Genomic DNA, 12,742 nt, shown 5'->3' with positions numbered 1-12,742 from the left:
TTAAAAGTATGCTCCTAAAAAAAGCATATTATACAGTCGAAGACTAAGTATGTAAATGACAAAAAAGCCTGGATTTGACTCACTCCAGCAATGCACGGGGCTGCAATTGCTTTTACAGTATGGTATAATAATATTATAAACTGATCACTTGAAGACAGCAACCGCCGAGTTTTTTGTTGGTTCTTCTTGGTAGGAACGGCATTCCGAACCATTGGTAAATTAGACTAGTTGAAGATTCAAAAGCACTTTTCAAAGTTTACTTGAATTTAAATATATTCTATTCAATTGACTTCCTGCTTCTATCCAACCTATTTGGATCGATAGAGAGAGCTATGCTCGCAGTTCCTCTACGTGATCAAATCAGAAATAAAGCGACATAGCTCAATGGGGTGCGAAGCTGAAATGACAAAGGGCGGGGCGCATAGTTCGGAGGTCCGATAGACATATGGGGGTCTCAACTCTCAAGGTGTTGGAATGGCGAACTCGCGCTGAAAAGTGTTAGTGTTGGCCGTTGCCAGATAATAGACAACAAATAAGTCGTAGGGAACCACTCGCTGGACGGCAGCGGCCAACGCACAACATCTTGTAATCTGGAAGTCCCTACAAGAAATAATGTTATGTGGGGAGTGCTCTGAACAGTTGTTTGATCACATTCCACCCTCCTTTATCAACAACCGCACCGCACGCCACCGCAAACAATTTCACTCTCACCACTTGGGGTGTCTATAGCACTTCGACCGCCCGTTGTGCCAGATCCTTTTTTCGACGCACATGCCAACTGTGGAATCAACTACCTTCGGCGGTGTTCCCATTAGATTACAACATGGGGTTATTCATGGGGCGGATCAACAGAAAGGTTCCTCTGGTACTGCACATGTTTAATCACTTAACATCGTGTAACCCGCCTGCTCGTTTGCTCGCCATTTTTTTTTAAATGTTCAAGACGACGACGATGACGACCTCTATCTAATCCTGCCCACACAGACCAGAACATAGAGTAGGATTATATCAGGGTGGACCAGAGGTTGAATTCTCTGTCCCTGCCTACCTGTACGCGAACTTTGCCCCCTACAGTAAGTACTTTTTTCTGTTATATAAATGTAAGTTTGAATGTAGGGGGTAAGCTCCGGAACTAATAATAATCCAATTCTAAAATTCTTTCACTGATAGATCTATCTAGTACCACTAGTACATTATCCCCGAGTGCCACATGAGGTGCCTGGTTACCTACTTACAATACAAGGACAAAATGTCGCGAGAAAATGCTAGTAACATTAAGGGTGTTTGTCATCAAATTAAAAAAAAAAAAACGGCCAAGTGCGAGTCATGCTCGCGCAATGAGGGTTCCGTACTACAGTCGTATTTTTTCGACATTTTGCAGGATAATTCAAAAACTATGATACGTAAAAATAAATAAAAATCTGTTTTAGAATGTACAGGTGAAGACCTTTCATATGATACCACACTTGATATAGTCACTCCCTTCGAAAGTTGAAAATACTAATTATTAGTTCATGACCACAATTTAATTTTTTTTGTGTGATCTAACCCTAAATTCACGGTTTTCAGATTTTTCCCCAAATTTCAGCTATAAGACCCACCTTCCTGCCAAATTTTATGATTCTAGGTCAACGGGAAGTACCCTGTAGGTTTCTTGACAGACAGACAGACAGACAGACAACAAAGTGATCCTATAAGGGTTCAGTTTTTCCTTTTGAGGTACGGAACCCTAAAAACAACTAAAATTGGCTACGTAGTTACTTACTATCTAGGTGTGACTAAGAAGTATGAGTTATGTTATGTAAGGTACAAAAATATCATAACAATAGATAGGTAAGTGTGTAGATAGGCATTCTTCTATCAATCATATTCATATTATATCGTAAATCTATATACCTATGCATACACAATTAGGTCTACATCCTAAACAATCGCGTAGGTAGGTACCTACCTAATGCCAATGGCAACTGTTATCTCACACGATATTTTTATCCGAAGTAAATATTTACTCTACCGCGAGCTAAGATTAGCCCCAGGCCCGCCAACAACTTTTTTCCTGATGGCTTGCGGATATTTTTGCTAGTATTTGTTTCTTTTTTATGGTTTCGTATTTCCAGAGAAAACCCGGTTAAGTGCGAGTTAGGCTCGCGCACCGAGGGTTCCGTACTACAGTAGTCACTTTTGTTAACGAACCGCAAAACGAACTTTGTTTGTAGAGGTTTATTATTTTAATAATATAAAAAAAAAACTACGATAGATCGTTAGTTTTATTGTTTCTCTAAATTGAACATAATTATTTCAGATTTTTCGACTGGTAAACTTCGGAGAAAGGGGGGAGGAACGGTATTTTTTACGATATTTTGCACGATAAATCAAAAACTATTAGGTACCTATGCTTCAAATAAACAAAAAAATGTTTAAGAATGTACAGGTAAAGCACTTTCATATGATACCCCACTTGATAAAGTTATCTTAGTTTGAAAATTTAAAATACTAATTTTAGTAATTTTTTTTTCAATTGAACCACCAACAGACTAGTACAAAACAAATTATACGTTATTCAAATCCTAGGTCCTTACGTAATTCAAATTGTAGGCGGCTACAGCATGCTCATTTAGACGGATAAGTCGTGCAAAAGAATTTGAATGAACAGCTTATGTAAGAGACACGAGGGTAAGAAAAAACAAAAAAAAATTAACGGTAAGAAAACATACAACAAAAAAGATTAACCGCCGTACTCAGAGTCGCTAATCGTTACTTAAGATTGAGTTAAAAATAGGACAGATTTATGTGAGAGATATATCTATAGGTAGCTCTGTCTCGTTTTAACTAAACTTAAGTAACGATTGAGCGACTCTGAGTACGGGTGTTAGTGTAAGAAAACATACCTACAACACACAACACATACCTACAACCATAAAATGTTAAGTAGTGCTAGACAAATGACTTGTAATCTCTCATTTGAGAGTCAAGTGATTTGATAACTTAAAAAAAACAATTTATTATAGAACAAATCAATGGGAATAGCCCTTGCTGTAATTCACTGTACCTACTTATAACCTAGGTGTGAGGGAATGATGACCGACATATTTTGTTCTGTAGATTCGGTGAACAAAAAAAAGTCGAAAAAAACGGGCCGAATTGAGAACCACCTCCTTCTTGGAAGTCAGTTAAAAAGTGAAGTAGGAGAAATCATTTGACTTTGACTTTAATAGTTATGTTTGTTTTAGTTCAAAATAGTACCTACATCAGACAAACATACAGACAACAAACTGATCCTATAAGATATCCTTTTTCTTTTTGAGGTACGGAACTCTAAAAAAGGAACCCTACAACGATCACGCACTCATCTGTTCCGAGTCCGTGAAAATACGTTCTTTTTTAGGGTTCCGTAGTTAACAAGGAACCCTTATAGTTTCGCCATGTCCGTCCGTCTGTCCGTCCGTCCGTCCTCGGTTAATCTCAGAGACTAGTGCTAGAAATCTGTAATCTGGCATTGGTATTTTAAATATTAATCACGACGACAAAGTGTATAAGACAATATATAATTATTAAGTATGTATAAGTGCCGCAAATTGCTATTGCGCTGGAACCATATCCCATTAAAATCGAAATGACGTCATTTTGACGTCAGCCGAAATAAAAATGTACCATCAGCTCGAAACTTCAGTCTAGTGTTGCCGTCACTAAAATGGCGGTTACGCGCATTAGCAATTTGCGAGACTTATACATCTACACTAGTATTATAAAGAGGAAAACTTTGTTTGTTTGTTTGTTTGTTTGTTTGTTTGTTTGTACTGAATAGGCTCAAAAACTACTGGACCGATTTTAAAAATTCTTTCACCATTCGAAAGCTACATTACATTATCCACGAGTAACATAGGCTATATTTTATTTTGGAAAAAAATAGGGTTCCGTAAGATATTTGGGTTTTTCGGACACAAGGTGTAAAAAATCAACCAGAAAAGTTACTTATTTTGCGTACGCTGCCTAAACTATAAAAGATAGAACCATAAAATGTTCTAATTAATTGTAGATCTTATAAATATCTACAAAAAAGTCCGCGACACACTATACCCATCTATGTCGAGTGAGGCACAGCAACCATTTTTTTATTTAAAAATCTTGAATTTTTTTGGACTACATTTAAACGCGTTTATTTTACTCATGCTATTAATCCTTATCAAAATAAATGATTTCATCACTAAGAACAGTTTATGGAGATAATATTTGGTCTTTGAATGATTAAAATTGGACGTTTGGTTTTGAAGTTATGGCGAAATTAAAATATTACGATTTCTGCTGCACGGCCCGTTGTATATTATATAAAGAGGTAATGTCGTTAAGTTTGTTTGTAGGGGGTAATCTTTAGAACTACTGAACCGATTTTAAAAATTCTTTCACCAGTAGAAAGCTACATTATTCCTGAGTGACATAGGCTATACGGGATCTTTAAAAACCTAAATCTACGCGGGCGAAGCCGCGGGGATCAGCTAGTAGCATATAAATTAACATTTAAGTATAGAAATTCGTTTCGATTCCCTTTGCATGTAAATTGAGTCATAGGCACAATCTTGGCAGACTAGTCGTGGTCGTCATATTTTCAGTTGTGGATCCGTTTTTTTTTTCTTGTAGACGTGTAATGAAATTTCCACTGTGATTTTCCGCGTACCATCGTAGGTACAACAAATATAATATTAAGTAGTTACTGAACTCTTTTTTTTTTTGTGATGTAACCATTCTCCTCTTTCGGATTTTTCCTGGCTATTCTTTATGACATCGTTAGCTGTCGAACATGATTCTAGGTCAACGGGAAGTACCCTATTGCATGGTTTCTTGACAGACACGACAGACAGACAGACAACGAAGTGATCCTATAAGGGTTTTTTTGTCCTTCTGGGGTACGGAACCCTAAAAAGGTAGGTATAGTTACCTCCTACGTTAAAGCAAGTGATATTTATTTACCGACCCGCACGTAACTCCCAAAGTTTGCATGCCGGAATCAATCCTCGGGCCCCTCAAATACGAGGCCGCCACAGATCACTATAATATACGTCTAGTCTAGAAGGCCGTCCAGGCACAAATAAGTACCTAGGCACTTAAGGTTAATAGGTAAGTACCTACCTACTTCCGTACATCAAAGTATGGTTTGAGAAATAATCGGATCTTCCGGCGCGGCAGATGAATGGCAGATGACCAGTTATTTTGATTCTGGGTCCTGCTTTCGTCTAGTAATATGGCAAGGCTATAAAATACTTTACTTATGTACTTACTTAGGTACTTAGGTACCTACTGGATTTAAATAATTACCTACCTATCTAACCTCGTGTCGTAATAACCTCAGCTTATTAGCAGGCTTACTTAATTACTTAAGATCATCTTTCAAAGCAAGACCGTAAGATACAAGTTGCATTAAAGAAGTTATTTTTATTTCTGATATAATGTCTTCTTTAAGTTTTAAGCTAAAGCAAGTCAACAGCGCCAGGGTACAGTTATTAAAAATCATTAAGAATAAAAAGGAATGTTAAGTACCTACCTAATTATATCCATTTGCTGCTGAAATAGATTTATAGGTATATGAATAATGACTATAGATCTAATGTTATCAATCTTTACTTAGTTACCTACCTTCGAATTTTGCCTAGCTACAATGCCGCACATACATTTTTTTTGTTTTTATACAGATACAAGTTAGCCCTTGACTGCAATCTCACCTGGTGGTAAGTGATGATGCAGTCTAAGGTGATAGCGGGCTAACCTGGAAGGGTTATGGCAGTTTTTATTAAACCCATACCCCTTTGGTTTCTACACGGCATCGTACCGGAACGCTAAATCGCTTGGCGGCACGGCTTTGCCGGTAGGGTGGTAACTAGCCACGGCCGAAGCCTCCCACCAGACCAGACCAGAAATTTAGAAATTATAAAATTCCAAACCCCTGCCAGGAATCGAACCCGGGACCTCCCACTATTAAGACCACAGCGCTCACCACTGCGCCAGGGAGGTCGTCGAAACATACATATTTTACAACAGATTTATTTACAATATAATAATCATAGTCACTCATACGAGAAATGTTACCGTCTGCTGCTCAGTACAAAGTTCATAGATCAAACGGGGGATAAATTGGTAGATAAAACTAATGTCCCGACTCATAACCCCCACACTACCAGCAAATTTGTTAAGCTTAACATACAATATCACCTTTATATCCTAGAATTTCTTATTAGGTTTTGGTTATGACGACAGCTACTCGTATTTCTTATGAGTTACGTGACATTATAATGGCTTAATTGACTACCTATAATATATATCAATATAATATCAATAAAATAATCCACACTAGTCACTACACAAGACAATCAAATCTTTCTAGAATAAAATCACGATGTTCCGAGTCGATGCGTTGTTTTTGTTGAGTAAATACTAAATAGGTATTACTGGTTCAATAGATTATGCCACAGGTGTGCAATAGTTATTTCTGTTCTGACTAGGGCTCCTGAAAGAAATCGTCTACATCGGCAGATATATTATTAGGTAATAGCATTTCTTTGTCCACGATTTTCTTATTTTACCCAGGAAGTTTTTGTACAAAATAAACAAAATATAATATCTGATGGTCTAAAATCTAAAACCGTGCGCGAAGTGTTTTTTTAATATAGGGTATTCCGTGAGTTCTCACCTTAACAACGTAACAACTAAAGCGCAGTGGGTTTTAAATTCGTTGGAATTTAATGTGAATTAGAGTCAGTTTATATTAGAAGTGATCGCGTCACCTTCTCAATTTATTTTGCTGTTCTTTGGATCCTAAGACGTGTTCTTCCTTAGTTACTCCACAGCTAAAATGTTGCTAATATGCATCATCTGCTAGATATTGGATTTTTTTTCGGTTGCGCCAACGTATGGTCGTTACTAACTTCCGGAGTGTGAGTCAGAGACTAACTTGATTGACAACTGGTTAGACGATATTGGTAGAGAGTGGGTTTTGGTAGATCTTAGTAGATCTCTAAAAGGACTTACCATTGATGGTAGGTAGGTCTTTAGAGGAACCTACTGGTTTAACGTATATCAAGGACTGGCCAGCGGTACTACCTGGTAAACCACACATACTGGTCCACAGCTGTGAACATGTTTCCTGTAAGAATTTTCACCATCGCAGAGCCGTTTGTATCGATCACATTCCTGCTCTCCAGTCTCCACTCTCCGCCTAGTAGAAGTTGACTAACACTAAACATTGCACTTTCAGGTGCGAGGTTTGCCATTCCAGCATTTTAGGAATCAACGTCTATCGATTACGTAGCGGTAGTACGTTACGTACGCAATCTAGTGATATACACGTTACCCATATTGTTATTGATTCAGTAGATGTGCCTATTTCAAACGCTTCAACTGTTATTTTATGGCATTCATTCACATAGACGATCGAAGTCTCAAGGAGGCAAAGAGATATCTGTTAATGTAGTTCAAATATAAAAATATCATTTGTATTAACACACACAACATTCCTCATGAAAGATCAGGTTGGAACATGCTGTCTCTTTTGCACTTGTTGGTAGCGTGTGGAAAGAACTGGTCGCATAATATTATGAGGCCCGACTGGATGACCTTGATGATGTCACCGTTTGCTTAGGTATAGAATTTGTTTTGATTGCCGAATGAGACGGGGAGGTTTTGTTTGGTGTAAACATTTTTATATTTGTTTATACAACACTAAAGACATAGTTTTAAACTATTACTATTAGGTATATATTCAGTGCTATGACTATGACCCTGCAACTTGCAAGCTTTATGCCACAGTTGCGCTACATTTAATTCAGGACAATGTAGTATCCTTTGTGTCATTTTATTTACCATTTGCATGCATCATATCAAAATCTGTCATTTCAAGTTAGGTATATATGCGTTCAAAATTTGTTGTTTTATATGAACCTGTTATTTTTCATGATCTTTCAGTGAAAAACACCACTTCTGTTACATTTTACTGATTCATCATTTACTTAAACAATGGGGCCGATTCTCTTGTACACAATCTCTAAACTAAACTAAAATGACACGTCTAAATCTAGTGCTATCCCTGTCATAATGTTGCTCGCGAAAAAGGATAGCACTAGATTTAGACCTGTTAATTTAGTTTAGTTCAGTGATTGTGTACTAGAGAATCGGCCCCAATATACCTAAAATTTTATACCACCGTTATCAAAAACAGACGGGAACATAAACGATTTCTTAATAGCAGCCATGAAATGATTTAAAAATGTTTTTTTACACACATAGATACTTAATAGAGCTATTATTTTAGTAAAAAATATAAAATAATGGCCCCCGAATGAAAGTTGTCAGCTTCCTTCATTTAATTCAAGGGCTACAAGACGTTATGACTTATGATGTATCAGAAACAGAACGGCGTAGTGAGTCATGGATTCCCATTGCATTATGCATACCGCATTACTGTGTATAGGGTGATATTATAGGTAGGTATGTGGCCGTGACCTCAGCGTTGCCACTTGCCAGCTTTCCAGATGTTGCTCACAATATTGCATATATATAATATTAGATTATGTTATGTTCTCGTTCGGGCAATGTTTGACTTTTTTAAATAAATAAATAAATAAAAAGTTCATCAGAAATAATTATAAACCTGATTTCATTAATGAGAATTAGCTAATTATTTTATTAATTATTCAAAACAAGAGGATAAAGATCAGCTGCAGTTTTTAAAATTCTCATAAGTGCACAATAAGTTAATATTGTTGATAAGTATTTAACTTTGGACTGTTGATAACAGCCTAAATATAGTCCCTTTGTATTTTTTTTCGTATAGATATACCTAATTTAATTATAATTGTGTAGTATATACAATATAATTCCACATATTACATATTTTATAATATTATACACAAAATTATAAGTTTTGGTATTTATATGCCCAGTTTTCTAATACCATTTAAATTTACTTAATAATGAATATAAAAGAGGAAATGAATAGGTGGTCTGATGATATAAGAATATTGATTCATGCAAATGGGTCACTATAGGTATGACGCCAACTGCTTCATATAGATTTTCTTATTTTCTTGTTTTTGGTCTTTGTTTATTCAAGTGATTATTTCGTTTATACCACAATCTACCTATAAATATGTAAATAAACTCTTAGACTCGGGTTCAATCACGTAAAAACCTAATACAATCTACTTTATATTATAATTGGAAATACTGAATAGGTAGGTCAGCTTCAGCTTCTCTTGTATGCAAATTCTTTAATGGTGTATTATTTATTTGGTATATATTACATAGTATTTATTTAAGCACGTTTGTGTACTCATATTATTATTGTTATTCTTGGCATGTATATTGCCTCACTGTACACATGAAACGTGACTTATTAGGTGATATTTTGTAATTTAAAATGACTTGGTCTAATATTATAATAATCCAATGTTATGTACCACTGCGTAGTTTCGACGACGTCTTTAAATTTATTTTGAGATTCTACGTCTCAGCATATCAAAGTAGAATATGAGTCATATACAAAATATGTACATTCTTCCAATTAACCATTTCCTCGTCAAATGAATCAGAAATAAGGAATATGGAATTGAAACTTTGAACATTCAGAGAGTCAGGGCAATCGTGATAGGGTTGCGTCATTTAACGCGATATCATATTCTACATTCGAGATATATCTAATAGGTATTGAGTGTAATGTTTCGATCATATTCTGCTCTATGGTTTCGATGCATGTAACCGAGTACCTATACCTATATTGACTACTGAGTTTATAAAGTGACATGAGAGAAGGGAAATCTATTTATTCTCTAATATTGTGAAATAAAAAAAGGTTAGAAAAATTTAAAAAAAAACCTGAAAAAGAATCGACTGTTAGGCGGTACGAAGTTCGCCCGGGCAGCTAGTTTATTTTATAACTAGTTTTTTTGCCTGCGTGATACCTATTATATCAAATTGATTATAGCATAGGTAGGTACATGGATGATATTATGATTTCACAAAGTGACAACTTCACCTTTAGAAGGTTAACGCCAGGGATCAGCTTGTAGGCTAAGCTAAGTTTGAATAAGTAATACTCAAGGCTGTGAAGTCTGAATCAGTGTTCTAGATTATTTAAACTGATGAGTCATCGAGTTAATGAACCATTGTTTACGACCAATTAACAGACAGTCATAGGTACCAAAACTATTCTTATCTCGCATCGTTAGCCTTGTGGTGCCAGTCCTATATATTATGACCTTATTTTAATACAATTAGTAAAAAAAATTTATTGTTATATAATGATATAATATTTCTGGTAGGGTGCAGCCACGCTCAGATCGATCATTTTTCGGTCTCTTTAATGGCGGCAGCACAAGTTGCTGAATCCTACAGTGAATTGCAAGAAATCGGGACGCTGGTAAACATTTCTAGGATGAACCCAGTGGGTACCTACTCAAGAAGTCGGGTAGGTATCTATATAAAAATTAGTTTTAAGTTTGCGTAATAATTATCACCACTATACCTATCTTACAAATCCAACATCTGACTATCAAAAAGAGTAATTTATTACCTACTAGCGACCCGCCCCGGCTGTCATTGCCTCGGAAACTCAAATGAGAGGAATTTTTTCCGACCTAATTCACATTATTTCAATTTCTCTAGGGATCTCTAATTTTTTGAGAATTAAACTATAGCTATAAACCTTTCTCTTGAATCACTCTACCTGTTGGTGAAAACCGCATTAAAATCCGTTGCGTACCTAGTTTAAAAGATTTACGCGTTCATACATACAGACAGCGGGAAGCGACTTTATTTTATACTATGTATAGATTTTGAATAAATCATTTGACCATGACCTTGAACTTGACCTTGACCTTAGCAGCTCGGAGCTCTGTTTGACCCAGACAATGCAATCGTCTCTCAGAGATAAGTGATGCGATAATAACCAAGCCGAAACCGTTATCGGATTAATATAATTATCATCATAGCTGTAGATAGGTGCCTACGCAACAGAAAATATTGTACATCGGCCTTTAGAATGACATTTCGGCTTTGTAGAGCGTTGTCTCTGTCTCTCATACCTATATGACGTTTTATCGGTCTCAACGACAGAGACAATGACTCCTTCTAAAGGTCGATGTACATTATTTTCTGCCGCGTACTATAGTTGCATAGCTGGTGAAAATAACAATGCGTGTAATTCAAATAAAAGCCTGATTCCCGTTTCAATTTAACTGAATATACATAGGTACATGTTACAGGTACATGTACAAAATGTACTCTTCTCTAATAATAATGGATGCTTGTAGCAGTACCGCTAACTACGCAGTTGTAACCAAGCAGAATTTTCGAGCCATAATTTACAGCAGTCACTAAACTATTTAAAATACGAATGCATTCCATAAAAATTAAACAAATAAACGATATGTAATTTGCATTCAATATTTACATACAAAAATATTATAGGTAGGTACTTAAAGAAGGAAATTATTTAATTTTTTTTTAGAAAAACATTTAAAAAATTGCGGCATTCAATTCTCACCTGCGATTCCGCTGAACATCTTGGTATTTTTTTCTGAACAAATTCAACCACACACAATCAATTCACAACTTTTTCGTACACAAAATAATAATATGTCGCACTAATTTTAACTTTGCGCTTTCGTAAGTCAATCGAATGCTCACCGTTATAAATTATAATATGCGCAACCTTCAGGATTACACCGCAAAGTGCTAGAATAGACGAAGTCGGATTCTGAGCAAGCTAATCACTTTCCGTTTTTCGACTGAACTTTACAAGATGCGAGCAACGACCAAAGTGATCGATCCCAACTATTTTTAGACACCGCAGTCCGCACCGCACATTACGTCATCGCTACAATATGCGTTTTATTACTGCAACTGTGTTGTTTTTGAAGAGTCCCAAATTTTTTTTTTTTTTATTATTATAACTAATAAATTATTATAAATCTTATTGAAAATAAATTCATAGGTAGGTACGTGTGATACTATTGTCATTTTGTTAAAAAAGTTGTTACCTACAATGATATTAGAAGAAAATAGGTAGATACGTTATACGCGGACCACAAGTGGCACGTTAAAACTAAGCTAATTAGCAAACCTGAGTTCAGTCGCCCGCTGTCGTCGCTCTATCGAAGACGTCGTTGATAGTAATGTGTATTTTGTTTTCGTCTCCCAAAACAACCGAAAATGCCGTCGTGTGTGATGAGATTCTGCACAAACTACACAAGCAAGGTTTCCAAAAGTCAAGGAATCACATTTCATTCGTAAGTAAAACTATTTCTTTTATATAATTCGTATTTTTCACTTATTTAACAATAACAAACTCGTGCACGTTTGTGTAAAATGCAACTCATTGCAATTTCGACCTTATGTCACATGCCATAAGTACGTATCAAGTTATCGTTGTACGTATTTTAAAGTTTCCGATCAAAGAATATAAAATAAACAGATAGGTCTCTTCTGAGTATTGACAATTCAAATAGTGTGCATATTTCCTGTTTTAGGGAAGGATTTAATTTAATTTAATTTTTATTATTTTTGTTAAAGCGGCAATAGAAATACATTCTGTGAAAATTTCAACTGTCTACTTATTACGGCTTACGAGATACAGCCCGCTGACAGATGGACGTACAGACAGCGGAGGCCGTGCCCAACGGGACCCTATTACTAATAATAGGGTCCCGTTGGGCACGGAACCCTAAAAACGAGCGGAACCGCGGGAAAAAGCTAGTTC

General features: G+C 36.0%; 1 protein-coding gene across 15 annotated transcripts in view; it reads right to left on the bottom strand.

The window, feature by feature from the left end:
* The window catches only part of LOC117989171 (perilipin-4-like), a 39,287-nt gene extending 27,446 nt beyond the window's left edge, over positions 1-11,841 (bottom strand). For all 15 annotated transcript variants that reach the window (XM_069503527.1, XM_069503533.1, XM_069503530.1 and 12 more), the window contains exon 1: positions 11,528-11,841. In XM_069503527.1, coding sequence (XP_069359628.1) covers positions 11,528-11,546 — 19 coding nt within the window. In that variant the 5' untranslated portion in view covers positions 11,547-11,841. The remainder of the gene's footprint in view (positions 1-11,527) is intronic.
* Positions 11,842-12,742: the final 901 nt, after the last annotated feature.

The sequence above is a fragment of the Maniola hyperantus genome, chromosome 15, assembly GCF_902806685.2.
Source record: "Maniola hyperantus chromosome 15, iAphHyp1.2, whole genome shotgun sequence".
Lineage (NCBI taxonomy): Eukaryota > Metazoa > Arthropoda > Insecta > Lepidoptera > Nymphalidae > Maniola > Maniola hyperantus.
Note: the sequence above shows the minus strand (reverse complement) of the source record. Positions and strands in the feature narration are given on the sequence as shown.